Raw genomic sequence first — 25700 nt, forward strand, 5'->3', positions numbered from 1 at the left:
TGGTAGAGCCAGGATTCTAACAGAAGTCCACCAGGCTGACAAAATCAAGTCCATGATTTGAAGTTCACTACGTTGGGTAGCATTCCTGGTGTTCTTTCATTTGGCTTTAGTTTAAGTCTCAGAGAAGTTAAGTGAAATCCCAGAGATAGGAACTAGTTCCCAAATTGACTCCATAAAACTATCACTTTGTACTGTGTTGTGCTGGGCATGTTATCCTTCACCATTGTGGGAACTGCAACTAGCAGGACTACCTTGTTAACCGAAGAAAATGTGCCCTGCTGATTTGGTAGAGAAGAATCAGATAGAGAAATGGTAAAAACAAACTCTGGAAACACCCCTGTGTTCCCTCCTTTACAGGAGGGAGTAATCATTCCTTCTCTGATTCCAGCCACCCAAGCAGTGTTTTCCACACATAGTTGTGTTTAGAAAAGGATGGAAGAGGTTTCACAGAACTGTCTCCAAAAGTCCATTGTCAGTTCTTCTGTAATAGAGTAAACTGGGGCACTGAGCACACTCAAATATCGGTCTGTTACAGGTTTTCCCATGTAGGAAACTATCAGTTTGCCTAGATTGGTCCTAAACCACTATGAGAAATAACTGACAGTGAATGAGACAATTAGTTTTGTAATATTTTGTCTTATTGAAAACAATTTCAAATGGAAGTAGTTTACTAACTAAACTGATGCATTTAAAGCTATCTCCCAGCTGTACATTAACAGAGATAGTATGGACCTGATCCTTCTGTAATTCATTCTCTGTAGAGAATCCAACGTGGGTTTTTTTTTCATGTTCCAAACATATAGTTTTTATTTTGTTTGTAAAAAAATTAAAAGTTCTTTGTGGACCCGTAGGCCTCTATGATTCGCTGCTCCTTACTTCTCTAGTGATGGTCTGCAGAGTCTTGCTATATTGTATATTTTAATGATGGTGATGATGGTAACAATGACAATAATGATGATCTAAAACAGGTCCCATCTTTACCAGGCTATTCATGAAGTTGCTATGTAACTGATGATAACCATAAACTTCTGATCATTCTGCTTCTACCTCCCAAGTATAGATTACAAATGTACATCACCATTCCTGATACTGCACATATTCAGGGCTGGGGATTAACCCAAGACATTGCACAGGCAAGCCTTCCACAATTGAGCTACATTATCCTGTATGCTTGATGTTTAATGTATGCTTTCAATATTACAATATGATCTTGTCTATCATGTCATTTATGTACTTATTTCCTGCTAAGTGTATGCCAGAATGAGAATTCCAGGGCAGCAGGAAAGCCTCTACCGTACTACATTAGAACTCAGAATATAGTAGCATTCAAACACACCAACTGAAGGAGTGATTGAGTGAATGAATGAGTGAATTCCTTTTTTATTGGATATTTTATTTATTTACATTTCAAATGGTTTTCCCTTTCCTGGTTTCCACCCTGGAAACCCCCTATCCTATCCCCCCATCCTCCTGCTTCTATGAGGACGTTCCCTCAACCACCCATTCCCACCTCCCTGCCCTGGAATTCCCCTAACCACCCATTCCCACCTCCCTGCCCTGGAATTCCCCTATACTGGAGCATAGAACCTTCCCAGGACCAAGGGCCTCTTCTCTCATTGATGTCAGACAAAGCCATCCTCTGCTACCTATGCGGCTGGAGCCAAGGGTCGCTCCATGTGTACTCTTTGGTTGGTGGTTTAGTTCCTAGGAGCTCTGGGGGCTCTGGCTGGTTGATATTGTTATTCTTCCAAGGGGTGTAAACCCCTTCAGCTCCTTCAGTCCTTTCTCTAATTCCTCTACTGGGGACTCCGTGCTCTCTTCACCTGGAGTTAAAGTCTCAGAATCATCCCATACAACATGAATTTAGTTATTAAATGGTCTAGATATAAATAAATATGGGACACTAGAAAATGAAATAAAAACTACATATATTTCTATTACTCTTTATTTGGCCTGTCAAGAACAGGAGTCTTGCTGAGAAATTGGAACAGAGTCATCAGGGGAAACCAGGAACTGCTTTATAGAGAATACATTTCAGAACCTGTCATTTGTCTCTGGACTCCATCTTTCTTGTCATGAGATTTGGAGTTCCTGCTTATTTAGGCAGGGCCCCATAAGTGCTTACCAACATTTTCCAGATCACCATAAGATCATCTCCAAGTTTCTATTTTATACCCATATCCTTGTCCTGTCACATGAGAAAAAATGTATCTCAACACTCCTTTGAGTAGCATCCTCGCTTCCAAGAGAAGGGCTTCACCCTTGCCATTCATCTCACAGTAGTAAACTTGGTTTGCCCTAAGTCCTTGGGTTTCTAAAGCCTCTGTTCGCCCCAATTGTCCTTTTATTGAGTTCACAGACTGCAAATGGAAAAGGCTATTACCAGACAGAGATGTTTAAAAATGAAAGCCAAACTAATACATGGAGTCCGACAACTGGGATAAGGAATATAATATTTATAAAACCAAGTAGGAGGTTGCAATCATTGCTTTAAAATAAAGCATTAAATATTAATTCAGAGCAAACCTATCTGTGCTCTGGCAAACCTCGCTTTCATTAAAGTAGCATTGTGTGTTTTTCTGGAATTAACTCCCAAATAGGTAAATAGCTGGGGAGTAGAGAGCACTCTGCTGGCTGCAGAGGAGCTACCTACCTGCAGCATTAGAGTCGCCCTTACCATTAAAGTCTTCCAGACCTTCACTTGGAACTAATTAATTGTGATTCTTATGGCTCCTCTCTAGTTCTTACCCTTGAGTATTTCCAGGAATGTTTAATTCACGTACTCATGTTCATCTTCATTTGATTAATCCAAACGGTGCTACATTATTTGATTAATTCATATGCTGCAGAATATTAAATCTTAGTGAACATTGGGTACCAGTTATGAGTTGGACTTATATTTCTTTCCACGGCTTTCTCATTTCAAACCTTTCTGTCCTCATTTTTCCCCTGGATTTGTGCCTATTGTCCACTTCGCATTGGCATTTTTTGTATTATGTTATTATCCTCATTGTTTCCTGATCAGAATACACTCAAAAGAAAAGAAACCTTACTGTGCTTCTTCTGCATCTTCAATGCAATGAGGTTACTAGTTATTATCTGGCCAATGAATAACATTCCTCTAAAGCACTATAATTAATAACCCTATAATACTTAGTTCTATCGATTTTCAAACGATTAAAAAAAAAAGGCCACCCAAGTGTCATTGCATTGACAGTCTGCACAGGCCTCAGGCAGTCTCCATTGGACAATCAACAACCAAAAATCCAAAAGTGAACCTGAGATGGAGAAGAGCTGATCACTGCTCAGCTGGGCAAAGGGGTACTTAACCTTTGACTAGTGACAACAGGCCTGCTCTAGTTCCATGAGGCCAAAAGCAAGCAGTTATGATTAAATAAAAAAGAAAAAGAAAACTGTTCCAAGCCTTCTGAGAACGTCCTGGGAATTAAAGCATATGGCAGGGAAGAGGGGAAAAAAGATTTTCCTTATGCTAATGACCCTCGATGTCTGAAATAAATTAGATCCATTAGAGTTTATGCTCAATAAAAGGAAGACTTTAAGCACTCCAAAGTTAGTGACTCGAGACCAGTTTTTGCTCTGAAATTCAATCTGCCTACTTATTAATTCTTAGTAAGGCTCCAGAGCAAACAGGGGGCACAAAAAATCATAATTCTATAGTGAACCAGAATTTTAAAGGACTACGGGTTTCTTTTCCTTTTTGCTTTTAATTAGACCATTTTTTTCACACTTCCTATTTTGTTTTCATTCATTAATTTGATTTTGTTCCCATTTCTGTTTCATTGTTTTGTTTTTTTTGTTTTTTTCTTTTCAAGGATTCATTTACCCCATTTCAACTGAGCACAGACCCCAGAATGAATATGGATTTTCTTGTAAGTTTGATTTTTGGTTTTTATGTTGGGAAATAACCCTTTAACATTATTGCCCCCATTCAAGTTTGCCTTTCCTTGGCTCACAGATGTGCACATGGGAAATAGGAGCCTAATGTATTCTAACATGAAAAAGCAAATTAGATTTTCGATGCTGAAGAGAAGAAAGGGTCATTTCAAGTCGCTGCCAGCTTTAAAAGCTATCAGTCTACTACTGAAAGCATGCATCCCCGTCACTGAGAAAACATATCATGAAATTGGCTGGTATACATAAAGGGCAGGGTTTAAATACTAAAAAGGAATGGTTGAGAAAATGCAAATCTGTTGAGCTATACATCATGAATGAGTATAAAGCATTAAAGATTAGATGTAGTATTCTGACCAGAGTTGCAAATTCCTCTACTAAAACCTCTAATAAAACCTCACAGCAGAGTAGAGGCAGCATTTTGACAGCAGTGTTCACATAATGAGGAGTGTTGGGATACTGAAGAGCTGCTGTCAATCAATATTGACTGGATTGATATTGAAATACTGGGAAGGGTGATGTTTTTTTAAAGAGGGCATTTTCCAGGCATAGATTTATATAAACTGCCAGTGTAATTAAAGACTGGGACACAAGAGTGTGGGTAATTACTGAGAACCCCTGGCAGAAAAAATGATGAGTTATTTCCACATGTAAACCATATGGCTTTGTGTCTTAGGAGAAAGGAATGGTTTCTCAAATTTTAGATCACATAAACCTATAGATTTAAAAATCCTCTCCCCTGCCTCCCAAAAAATGTATATGTATATAAATTAACCATGACATTTGGAGTTGTTCTAGGCTACTAGAAGCATCAATTTAACTATCTCTTTTACAGTGAGGAAGCTGCAACTCTGTTTAATTTGCTCAATATTTCTGATGGGTCTAAAAGCAAAGACCCAATCATGTGAAACTAAGGCAACAAAACCGCCATTTTTGTCTGTTTTATTTTATTAATCAGCTGCTGTCACCGTCTCCACTTCAATCCAAACATGTTTCATGCCACCAAAGCAGCAGGCACCATTTATAAGAATTTTTCTTATTTTTTTTCTTCTTCTTTTTTCTTTTTTTAAGATTACCTAGAAATAGCCCCCTATGGATGGCACCTTGTGCTGGTCAAATACTTATCTGCCTCCCTGGGGTAGCTTGACATTTCTGATCACTGACCAAGACCTTTATCTTATCCAACAAATCATAGACCTATAGCTTATTCCCATAATGAGAAGCTTAGATGGGAAGCTCTACCAAAGGCCCACAGGAAGCTCATGATAGGAGATAATACTGTATCTGCCCCAGAAGCTGGAACTCACCCTAGCTTCTGCCCTGGATCTGGGCTTCTGAAAGCACACTTCTCTAAACCACCATGCTTGCTCCTCATGTTGGCTTTGCTCTATTTGCACAGTTCCCATCCATTCTCATACTGATTGAAGGGGAAGAGTGAAGAGTGTATAGGAAGTAATTTTATAACTTGAAATGATACCTAGAGAACCTTCTTGGTTCAATCCACATACAGATTAAAATTATGCCAGATATGTTTGACAGTGTTTATGGTTTTTTTTTCTTTTGAACTATCAATTATTTAAAAATCACTTCTAAACTTTTTTTACCTGAAAGGGGTAGTAATAAAGTTTTTATTTCCTGTGGTTTGGAATGGGTTGGGTTCCAGTTTCTTTAAATGCCTGGCAATAAATAGTCTGTTATGCTGCCCAATTATAAGATAGATTAGTGGGTGGATTGATGCAGAGTAAGAAAGAAAAAGAAATCAGAGATAATTTTCCACTGAAAAGCCACAGTCATTTTATATAGCTTTTGAAATAGACTTGAAATTAACCCATAAAAAATGGCAATAAATGTCTGAAAAAATTACCGTAATACATATGTGTTCTAGGGGAAGTTTGTAGAAGCAGTTGGTTGGATGTTTCCCCTCTCTCTTTCCAGCTGCTCCTGACTCAGATGATGTGGCTCTCTACGTGGGGATTGTGATCGCTGTAACAGTCTGTCTGGCGATCACTGTTGTGGTGGCCCTGTTTGTGTATCGGAAGAACCACCGTGACTTTGAGTCTGACATCATTGACTCCTCAGCACTCAATGGCGGCTTTCAGCCTGTGAACATCAAGGCTGCCAGACAAGGTCAGTAGGCTTTCTACACTGTGAGGATACATGGGAGTGAGCAGTGTGCCCTCATATCTACAAACTAAATGCCATTTGTATCATCCAGGTGAGCCAGAATACAAGCTTAGCAAAAGGCAGAGATTTTGGCTTTGTTCATTATACGAATGAAATCATTCTTTACAATAAGTCAGAGTTGTTGTGATGCACAGATCATTTGAGTTGCTTTTCTGACAAATACCTCTGTCCTGCTCTTTAACTTCTATTTGAAAGGATGAGTACATTGATTCATTGATTTCCCCCGTCCCTGGTCCCCTTCTTATAATGCTTTTAATGCAGTGATTTACAGATGAATCCAAATTTAGCATATGCAAGCGAAGCCATTACAAGATAGCAACTCAGGAGCTCATACTGTTCTTTCTACTCCAAAGAAATAGCCAAATACCTTAAATGTCATGATTAGATCCCAAGGCAAAATATAGAAGGAGCCAAGTTAACTACTGATGGCTCATGACAGGAAGGAGACTGACACTCCGCTTGTCCTAGGTTTCAGAGCCTTTGATCTGTCCACCTGCACTGTTAGCAGAGCAGCTTTGCTGTGCATTAAAGCTGTGTCATGGTCTCTTGCTAATCTGTCTTGGTTTGAATGGAAAATGCAAACAGAACTCCTTTTTCTTTGTGCCTCAGATCTCCTGGCTGTCCCCCCTGACCTCACCTCAGCTGCAGCCATGTACAGGGGACCTGTCTATGCTCTGCATGATGTCTCAGACAAAATCCCAATGACCAACTCTCCAATTCTGGACCCACTACCCAACTTGAAAATCAAAGTGTACAACAGCTCAGGTGCTGTCACTCCTCAGGATGACCTTGCCGAGTTCTCATCCAAACTGTCACCCCAGATGACCCAGTCCTTGCTAGAGAATGAGGCCCTTAACCTGAAGAACCAGAGCCTCGCAAGACAGACTGACCCATCCTGCACAGCATTTGGTACCTTCAACTCTCTTGGGGGTCACCTCATCATTCCTAATTCAGGTAATTCCTGAAAATTTAAGTGACAAAGATGCAGCTTGAAGTCATATTGTAGTCTCTATAATCTTATCTCTCTTTGTTTATAATGAACCTGAGATGTTAGATGTAGTCTACCTCAAAATTCCATTCAGTATATCTCAAGCACTACTTCATATAAAATCTGCAAAATGTTTTTAATCTCATCCAACTAACTCTGAATTTAGTTCCTCTAGAAAGACCTTTTTGCTTGAATGGAGTTCAGAACTTGTACCAGCTGCCTTAAAGGCAATTAATCAACCCAGGTAGAAAATGCAATCACTTGGTTCAGTCCACTGTTCTCCAGGAAGCTATATTTTAGAAAACTATTTCATAAATGATTAGAAATATAACAGCAGAGCCAGGCGGTGATGGTGGACACCTTTAATCCCAGAGGCAGGTGGATTTCTGAGTTCGAGGCCAGCCTGGTCTACAAAGTGAGTTCCAGGATAGCCAGGGCTACATAGAGAAACCCTGTCCAGAAAAAAAAGAAGAAGAAGAAGAAAGAAAGGAAGGAAGAAAGAAAAAAAGAAAGAAAGAAAGAAAGAAAGAAAGAAGAAAGAAAGAAAGAAAGAAATATAACAGCAGACACAAAATCTTTATTTATTAATTATCCAGTATATCATTCAACCAGAGAGTACCTAAATTATTTATTCCAGTCTATGATATATTGATCTACAATTTCAGCTTCATCCAATATCAATTTGTAGTTGTATTTGTTTATTAGTTTATTATATAGTTTAGAAATACCTAAAGAATAAAAAACACAGTGTTCTTCCATAAGTCCGTAGCTGCCAATGTTGAAAGTTGAAGTTTATTTTTAGCAGTACTGATAGACTGGCAGTCATAAGTTATAACACAGCTAATGTTTAATTTCACTGACGTATTGTGTTAATGCATGTAAAATTGTGTTATACACACATGCACAATGCACATACATGCACACACACACACACACACACACACACACACACACATTCCTTAAACAAAAATTTCCACCATGCTTTAGGAACCAGGATTTCCAGGTGGTCTTGACACCAGCTCAAATTGTCACAGTATTATCCGCGGCCGAGTTTTCACACAGTTCATACCAACAATCCTTCTCATTGGCACACTAAGCAACATATGAGAAGTGCCGTGCCGTGACCTGTTGCAGCTGAGTAAGATGTTGCTCAATCCATAGAGTTGTGTATAATAAATTATCCTTATCTCTAACTCTGCTGTGAAATAACACTGATGCTCACCAGATATTTTAGAGGGGAAAAATAAAAAGGTTTTCAAATCTGGCTGAGGTTAGCATTCCCCTGACTTTGGATTTCATGAGGAACTTTTTTTTTTTTTTTTAATCAAAAACAATGCATCTTTGCAGCTGTTTAAAATTTTAATAGCAGTTTTTGGTTTCCCCTCAATTTACAAGAAAAACAGCAGTGGAACCATCTGTCGATTCCTTAAATAAAACACGAACTTTCCAAATGACATCACTCTCTTAAGAAATTCCATAACAGTTCAAAGGGAGCTGTGGCAGAATGCAAGGCCAGCAAGAAGAGAAGGCAGCTATAGACCTTTACATGTCTTTAGGGAAAATGTAAAGAGTGCTGCCTCATAGGCACAAAATCCGAGTCCTTTTTGCATGCTGCAAAAGCATTCTAGAAGTTTCTTTTTGGTTCACAGGTCTTATACAGTACTTTTCTCTTTTTGCTATTCAGGAGTAAGCTTGCTGATTCCCGCTGGGGCCATTCCTCAGGGGAGAGTCTATGAAATGTATGTGACTGTACACAGGAAAGAAAATATGAGGTAAGTATGGTTTTTTCTGATTTTTTTCCTTAGCAGTATCTAACATGGAGAATTGCACAGTAGAAACCATAGAGTGAAATACATTTGACTCTAGACCTATACCAAAAAAAAAAAAAAGTCCAATTTTATTTTGCTTTCTCTTTGAAGCTTCAGGTACAACATATCCTATGGAATTCTAGTGATATTTTCTGAGTTTCTATGAGTAAACACATGGTCCTTTTAGCAGAAAAATATGGCCAAAAACATGATTCATAGATGACCCAAAGAGATATGTGGATTTACAAAGATACTCTGGCTGCCTGTGATCTGTGACAAGAATCTCACCATTGTAGAAATAAAAAGTCACAAAATTGTATAACCCTTGCACCTCCACAGGCTCCTCTCACTGCCCCGCCCACCTCAGCCTGGCCCAGCCCCTGACTTGCCCCTCCCACCTCAGCCTGGCCCAGCCCCTGACTTGCCCCTCCCACCTCAGCCTGGCACACAGACTTTGTGCACAGATTCTTCTCTTCATAATTCTCCTCCAGCAAAAGAGTCATCAACCTTCCTATGCTTAGCTTTTATAATTAGACCTTTCAAGATGAGACTAGTGTTGCTGAAAACTAGACTGAATCCAAAGGCTCTGTTTAGAATGTGTCATCTTCATCAATATGAAGCTATTTTAAGTGAAAATGAGAACAGGTTAGATCTTCTAAATACAATTTTCAGTTTAACTTCTGAAATAGCAGAGATGGTCTTCCTTGATTCGTTTCAATATATGATCTCTGACTCTGTGTGTCTGTGTGTGTGTGTGTGTGTGTGTGTGTGTGTGTGTGTGTATGTGTGTGTGTGTGTAAGCATGTGCTGTGTCTTTCTGTGTTTCTGTCTGCCTGTCTGTCGGTCTGTCTGTCTGTCTGTCTGTGTATAGCAGTGCGCTAGAAACATGGATGGTTAATGCGTTCAAAACCACACTAAGATTTTAAAACAGAAGATATTTTTTAAATGGAGATGCTCATTATGTAAGGACCACCACTGGCCCCAAGGAAAAGCATCCTCAGGTCTGGCTCTGAGCAGAGTCAGAGTGACAAATGCAGACCAGGTGACTCATGTAGTCAGTCACTCCCCACTCTGCTCTTCCTCAGGAAGCCTGCTCTTTTTGGTCCCCTACTTGGGTAGCTGAAAAGCTCTTTTGTTATGCACCCAGGTGGAGATGCAGGTATTTATAACAGTATGACCCAGAACATTTTTCCCCTCTGATAGTATCCTTCCATCTACACAAACAACAGCCAGAACAAGAAGCTTTAAAAAAAAAAAAGAAAGAAAGAAAGAAAAAAAGACAAGGAATCCTTAAGCATTATTCATGCCTGTAATTCAAGCTACAGAAAATCATTTTATACATATACATATTATATATGTATATATTATATGTCATTTCATTCCCTCACCATTAACTCACGTTTTTTTATTTAGTTATTAGGTATTTTCCTCATTTACATTTCCAATGCTATCCCAAAAGTCCCCCATACCCTCCCCCCCAACTCCCCTACCCACCCACTCCCACTTCTTGGCCCTGGCGTTCCCCTGTACTGAGGCATTAACTCGCTCTTTAGACATGTTCTATAGGGAATTTCACCAACAGAAGAACACTAAAGACCGCCAATGTCCTATATTCTATAGTTAACACACCCAGTCCTTTTCAAATGGTTCTTCCTCATTATTTACAGTTCAGTTTACTATCATCACTGTCAAACACCTCTTTACCTTTGATTTTTTAAGATTTTCTTAGACCATGGCTTATTTCTTCCTGTACATATTCATCCTTTAGTTCAAATATACTCAATGAACAGTCATTATGTATTACCCATGTGCCAGATACAAACCATATGCCTACCTTAGCCTTTCCTGTTTAGCTTCATTTCAGCATAAACCAGAATGGTAGTGTTTCTCCATGTGCCCACTTCCTAGCCTTGTGTCCTGTGTACTCCTCTGCAATGCTTCTGGCTAGCTAAGAAATACTTTTCACTCTGTTATAATTTTCACCTATTATTCCCCTGCCTTTAAGCCTGGAACACTCCTCTCTCTGTAGCCCAACCCATACCAGACCTCCAGGAAGGCTTACTGATCCCTCTTCCAGTGGGACACATCACCAGCCAGCACATCACTCTTGAAAACAGAAGTGTTAGTCCCGCATCATTAAGTTGTCCATAAACTTCCCATGGCTCCCCATAGATTACAAATAAAGTCCTATCCATTTTAACATTTGGGATTTCAGAACTGACTGATCCGTTTGGCTAGCTGATTGAAGAAATTACAAGACCAGTACAGGACACAGAAAAAAAAGGGGGGGGGTGGGGGTGTTGAACTTGACTTTCAGTTCTCAATCTATTTTGTCCACAAGAATTGATAAAGGATAATGTTTTGGTCTCAATGAGATTTTTAAAAATTCATTCTAGAACCGAGAAAAGGGGGGCCACATTTCTACATAAGCCATAGAAATTGTACTCATGGGGAAACTGAGACTTTGTATTTTTTTTTTCCAGAACTCTTGCAAACTCAGCCTTGCAGTTCTTCACCTTCTTTGGTCAGACATGATTTGTCCCATCTCTGGCTCATTTAGGCCAGGCATCTGCCAGTCTGTGCTTTGTGTAGAGCACACTCAGTAATGATAAGGCCCCATTTGTCACATTCACTAGGCCACATGTAATTAAGTTCACGCCTCCCTTCAGACAACTCACATCAGCAGATGACCAGCTGGGTACCATCCAGCTGGAAACACACCCAGTTTTGGATGCCATGAAAGGAATCAGAGAGAAAGGGAAAAAAAAACAACATTCCCAGTTCTGCTGCAAACGCCTTCAAGTGGCACGCATCTGGTCTCCTTGCCCTGGCTTCTCAGACAGTTTTTAATCTATATTTCATAAAGATTGTTAAGGTCTTCACTGAGCAATGGCAAGTGCAGCCAGAATGTAAGAAAACAAGAAGGTAGAGGCAGGGTGTATGGAGTGGTGTACACAGGAGCGATGTCACCTTGGAAAACAGAAGAGCTCTGGGGTCAGACGTACTTGATTTATCGTTAGCTCTCCTCAGTCACCGAGTAAGATGTGTTGCTGAGACTTGATTCCCCAGGAATAAGTTCCTTCACCTTTAAAGTGGGATTCATCATGATCTATAGAGAGTCTCCCTAACACAGAAACACATGTAAGAGCCTGCAGAATGAAATCTGTGACGTTTTGTATTAATGCTCATTCTGAAGGACATTTCTGTGTGTTTACAGGGAAAGCATATTGCTGTTATAATAGAGCGTTAGCACTGTGAGGTCTTCTCATGTATCTGAGCAATCATCTTGTGTTCTACCTTTCATTAATAGTCTCTGATGTGCATTTTCTTTTGGAGTGTATCCAATCATATGTGGAAGTTAAAAGTGGACTTCGGGTTTCTTCCACAATGTCTCTATATGTCTTTTGGGGTTGTTTTGTTTTGTTTTCTGAGAGAGAATCTCTTACTGGCATGAGGACTAGTCATTCTGTCCAAAGTGGCTTGCTTGTTTGGGATCATTCTGTCTCTATGACCCCATTGCTAAGATTATGTGCATGTGCACAGTAGTTATATGTGTATGCTGGATATCAAACTAAGGTCTCTATGCTTTGATTGCAATCACCTTACACCCTGAGCCATCCCCCACCCCACACACCATGTTGTCTTGAGATCTTAAGCTTTCTTCATAAATACAACTTTCCTGAGGCAAATCACATTCAGTAGAGTAACTACATATCTTTTATTTAAAGTCAAAGGCTTTGGAATCTTAAAGAAGAGATCTTTGATCTCATCAATATTCTATTTTCTTCCCTCTATCCAAAATGTACAATCACTCCTCTGACTAGGATACCATGAAAGGATGGGGGAAAAAAAAACTATGGGAATATGGGGGAGGGCACCCCATGCTGCAGCAGCACCCCATTACAACTTAGGCTTCAGCTGGAGAGGATAGAACGAGGTGAATACAGGGGGCCATGAACACTGCACGTCATTGTGGCAAACAGTATGAGCCAGTTAACACTTCTGTCAAAACACTTGGTGGACAGCATCTGTTTAATGTTCACCTTGGCTTAGGACTAGAGAAAACCAAATAAAATCAACCAATCTCAGGGTTCATTAATTATTTTTCTATGTATAAAAAGTAATTACTCTTTCTACAAAATGGTATATAGATATAGATAGATATGACAAAGATATATGATATAGATATGATGTATATTATATATACTGACATATATGTACTGATAGATATATATATACACATATATAGATATATATTATATATTAGTATCAACCATAAAGTATACAGATATATATAAAGCCAGGTGAGCAGTAGGAATATGAAATAGTAACCTAATGAAGCTCTTTTCCTGGGAGTAGATAATAAATTGGTTATTTTATAGCTTCCAGATGAAAAGGTAGCCAGATACAGTAGCACATGCCTGAAACTCTAACACTCACAACACTGAGAGAGGAAGTTTTCAAGTTTAAGGCCATTAGTGGCTACAGAGAGATTTTGTTGCAAAAAAATAATAGAAGAAAAACTGGGGGTGGGGGGAGTCTCCTCTAATTCTTAAGATCCACATGAACAATATGGCTGTAAGGAGAATATTTCTCTCCTCTCTGCTTCCTCATAAAAAAACATATTTTGAATCATTAAGATCCTAAGATAAAATGACAATGGCAATGAGTTTAAATGTGTTAATGATCCTCAGGGGAAGCAAATTGTAGGGACTCAGAGTAAATATTCACTGAGTAAAATAATTCTACAAGGTTAAAGCCCAGAGCATATTGCTTAGCTGTTCTAACTTCATCTGAAGATAGACTCTGCCTGTCTGGGAAAATGGAAACATGCCACTCAGAGTGGCTTTTTCTTCTTCAGTTGAACTTTTGATAGGAAGCAAGATAGACATTTCCTGTCATGAACGCAGAATGCAAATACTTCAAGTTGCCAGTTATATGGGAAGACATGTGCTTTAAAAGACACCTGAGCCTGGAGTGAGAGTGTTGCACGAAGGGACCTGACAGAAAGACACGCATCCACAGAGGGCACCTTATGTCCACCTAGAGGTAGATGGAGGCAGATTCTTTTCAAAAGGTCCCTAAGCTCACACTCAGCAAACCTAGATTCACCAGTGTGAAAGAAGCGAAATGGTTTCCAAATAAGATATCTTGGTGCTAAGAGTTGACCCAGCATCCCTGGGAAGTGTGTTCGTGTCTCAGGATTCCTCCTCTGGAAAGGGGTCTCAGGATTACCTCGCTTTACAGGTGTTCATGAGCAGTGAATCCCGATGCTCATGTGGGACTTGTCTACAATGCTCTTCTCTATGTTCTTCTCACTGGCAATACCAGCAGGAGCTGGAAGCAAATCTCTCTGAAAACCAGCTTCTTCTCCTCATGCACTTTGTCCAAGGGGCACTGGGTCTGTGCAGCTGTTAACCTGGTTTTATCCTTGTTAAGGTTTTATTTGTTTGTTTGTTGTTTGTTTTTATATACATTTTAAACATTCTGATCATTGAACTTTGCTGAGTTTCTATTTAGTTGCTGCTTCTATACCTAAGTTTTATATTGTGTTCATTTCCTTGTCATCAGCAATTAATCTATACAGACTGCTTATGTAATTCAGACAGCTCATGGGTCATCCAACAACTCATAGGACATACAAAATTATACATGAGGTTTACATTTAGTTTCAACTATTTGGCTCCATGTACTCTGCATACTCTCCCTTTATGTAAGTAATGGCTCTGTGACTTTACACACTTCTGACCTTTGATTTAATATAGCTAACTTTTACCTAAGTCTCCCCTTTAATATACATTGGAAAATGCTTCCTTTATCTTAGAAGTGAATGTAAGTCTTAGTTCTTTGTTTTTCGTTCCATTACAGATTGTACTTCATCTTCCTCTCTTGCCTATTCATCACATTTCCACACCTCACTGAGTTAATAAATTCTTTTGACACTCATTTGACATTCATTTGCCCCTCCCCCTACCACCCTCCATTTGGTTTCCCTCCTCCAAGAGCACGGCCCATCACTACTGCATGCCAAGGGTGTGCTCAGACAGTGCCCAGCTGACAATTCTCCAACCCAGCTGCAGGATTTCACTTCTCCCTTATGTTCATGGGCAGTGAGAGGAAGCCCCTCCTTTCCTTCTCCCAAGCACAGGCTGCTGACACCAGCCTGAGAGACAGACCTCAACTCTCTGCTAGGGCCACTTGAAGTGGATCTGCTTCAGGGCCTTCCCTGTAAAATTGATTGCTCATCTCTCAAGGTACACTTGTAACTAAAAGGGAGGAGAAGCCTCAGGAAAGCACATGCGTTGCAGGGTTATTTTTCTCATAGAAGGAAAAGTGGTATTAGGCAATAATAAGGTCACTGCCAAAGGCATATAGTGTAATATTAATCATGACAAAATGAAAGCAAGGCTTCCCTTATGTTATATGAGGGTGGGGGAGATTAGACAAAGGGAAGAAGACAAAATGCGTTAAGAGAAAATGAAAACCAACCTGGTAGAGGAATAATATTGAAGTCTCACGCTATTGCCAGAAACCAATGCCAAATATATGTGCACCCCTAAGGTGCCTAGGAAACAGCAGGTTTAATAAAGAAAACATGTTATGCAGGATATTAAAGGACTGGACTTAAACAAAGCTTGTTTGAGGTTTGCACATGGGAGGATAGGGTAGGAGGGAGAGACAGAAGTTAGTGAGATCCTGGTACAAGTTCAAGAGAAGCAGGGAACAGTGAGGGGCAGGAATCCTAAGGGCAATAGAGACCAAACTGTAAGCTTTAGGGAATGATGATTCACTGGAAGCTGTGAAGGCTTTGATGCCTGGCCCCACTTATGAGTCATCACGTTAGCTGTCCTGTCATGTCAGTACTGATAGACAGCACAAATTTTAGGTCTGAAAGTTCATCAGTCACAACATCGTATGTTCTAGATCATCATCAATTTTGTGTTAGTTTTCTAAGTTGAAGCTCAGGAATATTTCAAAAAATATCAGGTGATATCTATACAGTTTCAGTAAAGTCCCACTAAATATGGAGAAACTGAGCCTTAATGAGTGGTAGCCCTGCCTATCATTCCCTGTAGATGTAAGGAATGATATATGTTACCATTTTTTCCCAAGGAAATAGGAGACAAGCTTCCTTGAAAACCACTAAGAACATCAATTATCATAATCAATCTATAAAGAATTATCTAACAATGTTAAAAATAATCATACCTGCCATCATTCATTCATCTCTGTTCATTTAGTCAGCATTAGGTAAGGGTAGGGCATAGATATTTACTAACTTCTAGATGATGTGATAAATAATACATAAACTATAGGTAATAAAAAGAGACAAATCAATTTCGTGTAGCCACTGCAATTACGGAAGAATCTGAGATGTCCGTTTAAATGTCCACATGAATAAGACAGGAGGATGTCACTGAGATGTGCCTTTTAATGGGTTTATATTTGGTTGAGCTAAATACCTTGGAGGTATTGATGTCTGATGAGAGAGAGGCTTGAAATGGTGACCTCGCAAAGGTCTTATCCCTGTCTTATTCTTGTGTTACAATCTTGGCAGGGATTATAATGACCACAAAAATGGTAGACATATCCAATTCTTGAAGGTCAGGAGAGTGTGAGAGATAAACAATATTTGGAGGAATGACATAGCATAAAAAGTTGTATACTGAATCTACTAAAATAAACTTGTAAATATGTCTAGGTTCAAAAGCTTTCTAACAAACAAAAAACTGTATACACTTGACGTGGCCTAAGAACACATAGGACTATTTGAAGACCGAGTTTTAACACCACCTAGCTTCCAGTGGCTTTCAACTGGCTACTTCATAAAGGAGATTTTTAATAAGTATATTGCCATCCTCCCCTCTTAACTAGAGCCTGGTATAAAATATTTGTGTTATTAGTTGATTGAGGATAATCTAATACAATGATTTTGTCATGAGACTATATCTTCATATTCTAAATTAAAGAAAATAGCAATTCTCAGGTGCTATACACTTAAATTTTAGGTGGCCTTCAGGATTCTCAGTTTAATGAGACACCAAATTACTGAAAACTTCTTCATGAACATAAGGAGAGAGGTAGACTCCTTGCTTGCCAGATGATATTGGAAAAAAATGACAATGATTTGCAATGGAGAAGATATCAAAATAATGTCTCTAAATACATGATATAAAGTGGCCGAGTTAGCAGGTCAAGGATCTATGGAAACAAACGTCTAGAAGACAGATCATGTTCATTTGAGTTAATCATAATGTGAATGTGAGTTGTTAATGAATGATGCTCTAGTAACCATGGTCCATAACTTTGCATATGTCTGAGGCACTAACCACATCAGCTGTGTTGTCCTGAACCCCTAGTTCTAGGTGGGGACAAAATTCAAAGACCCTCCTAAGATTTCATGGGCCTGTGATTTTGGTAGCCTTGTTCCTTCCAGCAGTCAGTGTGAGAGCTGTTGAGAAGCATGTGTTTAGTCTAATCACAAAATGCCAGTTGTAAGCTGTGAGACAATTAAGTAACCTCAAAAATTTTGGAATGACTTTTTCAAGTGCTAAGTTTTTTGGCAGCTTGGATTAATTAATCCACTTACTTTTTGTTTAGTCATATATATGAAAGAGATTGACAGAGTTTAGGAGAGAGGGAGAGAGAGAGAGAAAGGAAGGGAAGGAACAAAGAAGGAGGGAAGGAAGGAAGGAGGGAAGGAAGGAAGGAAGGAAGGATAATTTGCATCTTTGAGTCCCTTATGGCCAGATTTTTTGTGTGTGAAATACATAAGTGATGTGATCTCTTTTTAACTTGCTACAGAAATGCCATTCTATATTCTTTCTGCTCACATATGAAAGAATGAATCTGCTATACATGCCTGAATTATGCCTGAAAGTCATTTCGACTAAGTTTAGCTCTAGGGTGTCCTCATTCTGAAGTGAGTTTTTTGAAGTATTTTTCAAGTTAGGCCCTGAAAACATGAAAGTATTAAAACACTGTGAGACCAGTGGTGAGAGTTATCAGAAAACCTGGTTATGTAACATCATAAGGATTCTGTTCTTTCTCATTCCATCCTGAAAGTATCAGAACATGAATTCAGAGGAAGCTACCCAATGCAGCCTTGTGTCTGAGGATGGGGATCAAAGAGATGCTGGCAAATGCCTCATTGTCAGAAAAAAACTCCTGTTTTACAAGATGAAAGCCTGTCTATACAGGACATGGCTTCCATTTATTTCTGTCTTACCACCCAATACCCACCCTGCTCAAGTGTTATGAGGAAGTGATTTGAACTGTTCATCCAACTTTAGATCTCAGTGATGACGCAGTGCATTCCTACTACGGAAATGTCACAGGTATGGTCCTCTGCTCTCCATGCAGGCCCCCCATGGAAGACTCTCAGACCCTACTTACCCCTGTGGTGAGCTGTGGGCCTCCTGGAGCTCTGCTGACCCGCCCTGTCATCCTCACTCTGCATCACTGTGCAGACCCCAGCACCGAGGACTGGAAGATCCAGCTCAAAAACCAGGCAGTGCAGGGACAATGGGAGGTGAGTGGGGTGTCTGTGGGAGAAACACTGTACCCATTGTCCATCATTGAGACAAGGAGGGGGAGACCTTTATTTTTAAATCAAAGAAGGACAACCTTTAGCTCACACTCAAAATGAGACACAGAAGACCAGTAACTACTTCCTTATCTTCTGACTGATGGGCACCAGAAAGGGGAATGTTCAAAATCAGTTCACAGAATCAAGGATACTCAGAAGTTTCTGGTAACCCATTAGGACTATAGGCACCCCATGTTGGGAAAGGAGGGACCATCAGAATTTACATCAGAACTCTTCACTTAGCATCTGTCTCTCAAGAATATCTTTATCAAATACATATGTAAATGATAGGATAAATATATATGTATAAAAATTACATATGCAAAATGTGAAGTTACAATATAATCACTTATGGTATTTTTAGCGAAAGAAATTACAAAGATACGCATGAAAGTTTAAAGCTATAATATTTTAGGAAAACTGACTTAGCAGCAAAGCACAATGTTCTGGGATTAACTAGATTTTTCCTTTCTACGAACATTGGCTACATTTGCCATATGAAGGAATTATTCCTTATTAGAGTATCTCAAATCTAGGGTTGAGTTTGGGGTTATACTTTAACTGTCATCTTTAAATAGATTTAGACAGGCCTAACTTTAATGTCATTTAAGCTTTAAATGTCTATATTTATATCTATATCTATATCTATACATACATACACACACGTGTATGTGTGTGTGAACAACTATCTAAGCAAGCAAAATTATCTAAAGCTCTATCTTAAGTGTTTGCAAGAAACTCTGCTAAGTGCTCTTTTGATGTCTGGGGTTAAGCGATCATGTCAATGACATAGGGGTGAACTCAAGAGTCCAGGAAAATACAATGGCAGGTTTGGGTCATGGTGTCCATTGTCGGTCATATTCTTCTTGAACACTACTCCCTTGGGTCCTTCTGTCTCCGGTATCATGAGACCTGGAATAACCTTAGGGGCCCTGGACTGCTTTCCTCATCAGTGCAAGATTCTTCTATATTCACTTGAAACTATGATTTCATTGATTTTGTTAAAATATGGCTCATTATATGTCAGATGATGTCATAAAGCCAAACTAATAAACTATAACCTAAGGTAGTAGTGAACCATCACCTACTACATTCATATCTTTATCCAGACCCAGAGACTAAATTTTATTCACTAATATTTTTAAGTAATTGGAAGTCACCCTGAATTAGACTCACCTGGTAGAAAGCATTATAGAACTGACTCCTGTTCTGTGAAGACAAAATGACCTAATTCAGAGACTGAATTGTGTTCGTGTATGTGTTTTATCTCCCACACATCTTTCTCAATCCAAATTACTTAAAAGTTGCGAGACTTCATAAAATTCTGGTTGTCTACTTGTCTATAGTAAACCATGGCTCTGCTGATCTTGCGCCTGCCATCTTGTTGGCTGACCTCAGAGGGAACTAGACTCTTAACCCAGCCTCATGCTCCATCTGCCCAATCTCTTATCACCTTCCACCCTGCCTACTGGAAGCATGTGGAATGTTAACTCTTAGAAGAATGACCTTCTGCGTCATTAGTATATAAGATAAGCCATTTAGTTATATGGCAATAAATCAAAATATGGTTAAATTAGCAACTATTATTTTTTACAAAAACCATTACTTCCACTTATTTCATACTGAATATTTTTGTGTCTAAAATAATGAACTATTTAATGGATTACATAAGAAAAATAGGAGAGACGTATGTAAAAGGCAGCATGTACTTACCACAGATCACCTGCGGAGTTTCTGAGAGCTGAGAATATTTGGGAGAAAGAATACTATTCTGAGGAAATAACTGTAGTATGAATTTTGTAAGAGAAAGTATACTGATACAATGTAATGTCTTAATTCCCCTAATTATTTTTAAATGTGGATTCTTGAAGAAAAGGTTGATATTCTCAACAATTTGTACTTTTTGATTAAATAAGACACTGAAAGATCAAAACACCAAGTCCTCAAAAGCAGTTAAGGAACTCAGGCATACTACAATAAAAGGGATAATTCATTATTTTCTGTTGGCTTTTCATGTAGATTCCAGGATACTTATGTCAATAATTACATCGGCTTATAGACAGTAATAGAAAGAGCTGGTGCTAGACAATGAAAATAGATACCACAAAGCTTGTGAAAGATGAACCAGAATTCAGGGACATATTTCTGTTTTATCTACCACTATCCATGGTGGCTGGCATGTGTCCTTGTTAGCATAACCATGTTCCCTTCCCAGGATGTTGTGGTGGTTGGGGAGGAGAACTTCACAACCCCCTGTTACATTCAGCTGGATGCAGAGGCTTGCCATATCCTCACAGAGAACCTCAGTACCTATGCCCTGGTTGGGCAGTCCACCACCAAAGCAGCTGCCAAGCGTCTTAAACTGGCCATCTTTGGGCCCCTCTGCTGCTCTTCCCTGGAGTACAGCATTAGAGTCTACTGCCTGGATGACACACAGGATGCCCTGAAGGTAAGTGTCTCCTACTCAACCAACCCTCTTCACCCTTACCTGGAAGCTAAGGTTTGGACTGACCTTACACACCTGGTGGTGGCTCTGGCATGTGTGCAAACACATGCATTGGGTCCCAGAGGAAGCAGTTACACAAATAGATATATCTCAGAGGCCATGCTGATAAATAAGCTGTTTTCTCTGTGCTAATTCCTCCCAAGGGCTACTTTTGTTTATCTTACTTGAGTTCTTTTAATGAAAAATGTAGAAGAATTTGGCAACGAAGCCCATGGATGGTAAATAATCTGCTTCCATGTTTATCTCAGCTGCGTTCTTCCTATAAAAGAAATTGGCGTAATTGCTCACACTGTATGTTCCTCTAGTGTGCTACTTCATTTATATGCTTTCCCATTCTTTTTACGAGGGCTGTGAGAGAGAGGGTTAGCATTTGACAACAGGCTGCTGCTTTGCAGAATAAATGAGCTTAATTCCTGGTGTGATTATTGCCATTCGTTTTATCCCATTTGAAGCTTCAAGGGATATAATAAGTGCCTTTGAAGAAGTTATGATCTAGAAGGAGAAATAAAGGAAGTGTGCCAGGGTTGAGGAGATAAGCCAGAACGTGATGAATGTCACAGCTGAGATGCAACCTTCTCTGAGAGTTCAGGAAGAGAACCTACACAGTATTTTAAGAAAATCTGAACAAGAGCTAATATTTGAGTCTTGTTATAATGGAAAGTAAGATTTTAAGCATCGTTGAAAGGAAAAAAATCATTAAAGATGCCTAGATATATGGAAAAGGATGAAGACACACAAAAGTGAACAGTAATTAGTGCCTTTATGCAGGTGTATTATACCAGTAAGCTGAGGATAATAGCATCTTTGCATAAGATGGACCTTAGCCATCAGAGAGAGTCTGTGGTGTCTACAATAGTTTAAACAGAAGGTAGACATCACTGGAAATACACATTAGACCCATGGCTCGGACTTCAATGGGCAGAGTCAAGTTAATAGAAGATGTGGCAGAGCTGTGATGATAACAAAGGAAAGAGAAGTAAACAAGGATACAAGGTCCTGAGCAAGCAGCATGGTGGCTCAAGTAGTATACAGAAGATCAAACTTTTGTCTCTAACAATGGCAAATCTAGGGTGGGTTGCTCTGCAAATTTGTCAATTTAGGGTACTATGATGAAGACCATGGGAGAGGAGACCTAAATGTGAGCATTTATCCCTATCCTGTTGGAGGCTAGAGGCCAAATGTAAGGTGCCATCAGGTTGGGATGCAGTAAAGACTTCTTCTTGGCTTTAGACAGCCAGTCTCTTGCTGAGTCTTCACAAGGAAGAGGTGGTAGGAAAGGTATGGAGGCTCCTTGATAATGACATCTTTCTCAGTCAGTAGAGCCTTACCCTCAGCATCTAATTATCTTCCAAAAATCCAGTCTCTTAAAGCTCTCACCCTGTGGATGAGGATTATCAGCTATTAATTTCTGATAATACAAGCATTTGTTGACAATAGTAATTTTACTTATGGACTATTGAGTCAGGGGTATAAATCTGCCATCTGAAAATATCTAAGGGACAATTTTATATCTATAAATATGTAGACCTATTGTCTGATGCAAAAGTTCTAAAGTAACATATACATTTTAAAACAATCATATATGGGGTTAATTTTTTTGAACAGACAATAGATCCCAATGTGTAGATCCAGGCATCAAGGATATCATGGTGATATTTGTTCACTGCTCTTAGAAGAAAAAATATCCAAAGAGAAGTGTAGAGTAATAAAAATAATGACTATTACTGAGTGCTTCCATTTATCAGTCAAAATTCTACATATTTTTATTAACGCATTCAATCTTTACAGTAGCTCAAGAAAGTATGATTATTCTTTTACTAGACGTGGACTCCAACGATCAGGAAAGTTTAAGGGTGCTAGGTCACATAGCAATGGTATAGAGAAAGCAAGCCTTGCCTCAGGTGTGGGGAGTTAACTATAGTTGGTCAATGGAACTAACTTGAATGAAAAGCCAGATGGGGATTAAGGAGATGTTGCCATGATGTGGGAGCAGGAAGGCCAGTCAGCCAAAGAAAATTAGAGTACCAGGGGAGGAAAATCAGAGTGAAAAGAGCCAAGAAAGTCAAGGGAAGAACATTTTGACTGTTAGGGTATTTCTTTATGCAGTTTCTGACCAGAGAATAATTTTGGACTGTGAAAAAATGGAGGGTACAGTTCAGGGATCCTGGGAAGTCACCTCAAAGAGCATGGCAAGGGAGATATGAACAGCCATAGGTAACTGTGCAGTTCTCATGGTGGAAATGGCCACCAACCTTTCCAGGGAGAGGAAAAGAACCTTGCTGGTCACTGTATATATTCTTAATGACTGAGATTGTTGGGTTTTCTGATGTGGAAGTGAGTGATCTGAATGTGGCCCTGTGTAAGGCTTGCAGTTGTTTTCTATATCCTCCTTGCAGATATAACTTTTAAGGCACTGTCAGAATACAAATCATGCTAGATGTAAATTCTTCCTGGAAAATAAAACTATAGTTGTTACAGAGCCATGGGGTCTGATTAAAGTGAATCCTCTGAACAATTCCATGAAAAATCACTGTAAGAAGCACACAGCCAAAGACATTGAGTGGCATCTAAAATGTTTCATACACGTAACTTATCTTCTGTTATAGCAATATACTCAAGATCTCCTAACCTGCCTTCCCAATAGACACAAAAATTATGCAAAATGTTGTACTTTTTCCAAAAAAGCACATTTGAGTATGTTAATTATAGAATGGGGATAGAAATGGTCAATTCAAAAAACAAACAAATAAAAAAAAAAAAGACCAGTGAATTGCTTTCATCTGTGAAAGCAGCCCAAGAGCAGTTTGTATCATGGTCAATGCTTTCCAGATAGACATTTATAAACCTTCAGCATCCAGGGACCCAGCACTTAGCTGGAAAGAAATGTGAATTATGGATGAGGCATTCTTACACCTCTTAGCCTTTTAATGATGCAGGAATACCAAAATCCTGGTAATAAGTGAACGATCTACTCAACACTCTGAAGAGACAGTTTAGCCATGTCTGTACTACCTTACCCATACTTGAATGGGAACCTGGAGGCTCATTAGCTCAAAAGAGCTCTCCAGTGCTAAAAGCATACCTTCTTGACATAACTCCTGCTGGTTCTCACTGCCACGCTGGCATCTCCATGCTCATCTTGTCGTCCTTACATCTCCAAGCTCTGACCACCACCCTTCCCAGTCCTTCCTTCTCCTTTCTTTGTCATTTCCTTTCACAGTAATTCTTATTTAGTAATTCTTTATCACCGCACAAACACAGAATCTACTTGGGATTCAGGGTCCTTCTACAAAAGCTCTAGTCTACATTGACTGGAACTGGGAGTCTTACCACAATGATTTCTGCATATTGTATAGTCACTTAAAGACTAGCATCTTAAACATGTTTATATATCCATGTGTGAGTCCATTAAGGACAAACATCTTGCATCCTTAAGTTATCCATTCCCCCATTTCTTCACTTAACTCAGCCATTACTGGACCTTCCGGGCAGCTCTTCTTTTCTTCCAGTACCCACAGGGAAGCCCCATTCTCTTAATTCACCACAAGGCTGAGAAATAAATCTCTACTCATTCTCACATTCCATATCTGCTCTGGGACATTGCTCCACTTGTGAGTTGGATTTTTCTCATGCTGTTCATAGATACCCATTGTATTTTCTTAAGTACAAACCACTGCTTGTACCAGCCCCAGCAGGGCCTATTTTGTGGTCTTTCCACTTATATTACTCCAAGTTTCCTTCAAATTCCATGTTACCCCCAGATTTGCCATTCTAGGTATGTGTTATTTAGTCTTCTTCCCACTCATGTCATTCATCTAGCCATGTAGATGTGTTCATATTCTAGTCTCAGCAGTAACTTCTTTGTCAGGATTTCCAATCTGAACATGTGTCCTAGTATTAGACTAAAATCTCATGAGCATGCATCTTGGTTGCAAGGAAGCTGCCACTTGCTTTTAGAAGCAGCTTCCTCAACCTTCTCTAGTCTCCTTATCCAAACATCCTCTTTTCTCTTTATTGATCTTTGGAGAGAACTCATCTCAAACACATTCTCCCATTGAGCTATAGCAAACTACGATGATTCCCATCACCAATGATGCACACAAATTAACAAATTCTCTACTTTTTGTTCAGGCTCATTTCCAATTAGGCTCATTACAATCCCAGGATGACTAATCTAAGCAGTGCCTCTCCTGCTCCCCTTGTTCTTTTATTGATCTCTTCCCAATGCATTATATTTTAACAGCAGTTGTTTGGTTTGAAACTTCTTATTTATCTTCCATGTCCTGATCATATCACAGTCATCTACACTCTATAAGCTTGGTCCTCTATGCCGCCTTGTCTTTGATGTAGTCTCTTCTCTCTAAATCTGGGCAATGGGAGAAAGGCGACCTTCTTCCTGCTTTATGCTTAAAGCTAACTCCTTACCACTAACACTGGTAGCCCAGCATTGTGTCTCCAAGAACTTGACCTTCTCATAAAGTTGCAGCTGAATATAGAGAGTCTTTCTGGATTCAAGAAAAACAGAAACATGAGACTATGGTGGGGGTCCAGAGGAGTGCTCATTTTCAATGAATACAACTACTTAGTCCTTGCAAGTTATTAGAAAAGATGGTTGCCTGAATGTACCAAGACTATTAATTTTTACTTTTTAAAATCAATTCTGGGTATATTAAAATATTTTTAATCTAGTTATATTATTATGGGTATGGCTAG

The 25700-nt window shown here is 39.3% G+C and overlaps 1 protein-coding gene across 2 annotated transcripts in view; it reads left to right on the forward strand.

Moving 5' to 3' along the window:
• Unc5c (unc-5 netrin receptor C) overlaps positions 1–25700 on the forward strand; it is a 369361-nt gene that overhangs the window by 317460 nt on the left and 26201 nt on the right. The window contains exons 8-13 of one of the 2 annotated variants that reach the window (NM_001293561.1): positions 3834–3890; positions 5848–6039; positions 6706–7050; positions 8769–8856; positions 18256–18424; positions 20697–20930. In NM_001293561.1, coding sequence (NP_001280490.1) covers positions 3834–3890; positions 5848–6039; positions 6706–7050; positions 8769–8856; positions 18256–18424; positions 20697–20930 — 1085 coding nt within the window. The remainder of the gene's footprint in view (positions 1–3833; positions 3891–5847; positions 6040–6705; positions 7051–8768; positions 8857–18255; positions 18425–20696; positions 20931–25700) is intronic. The other variant, NM_009472.4, reaches the window with a different exon arrangement.

The sequence above is a fragment of the Mus musculus genome, chromosome 3 (assembly GCF_000001635.26).
Source record: "Mus musculus strain C57BL/6J chromosome 3, GRCm38.p6 C57BL/6J".
NCBI classification, from domain to species: domain Eukaryota; kingdom Metazoa; phylum Chordata; class Mammalia; order Rodentia; family Muridae; genus Mus; species Mus musculus.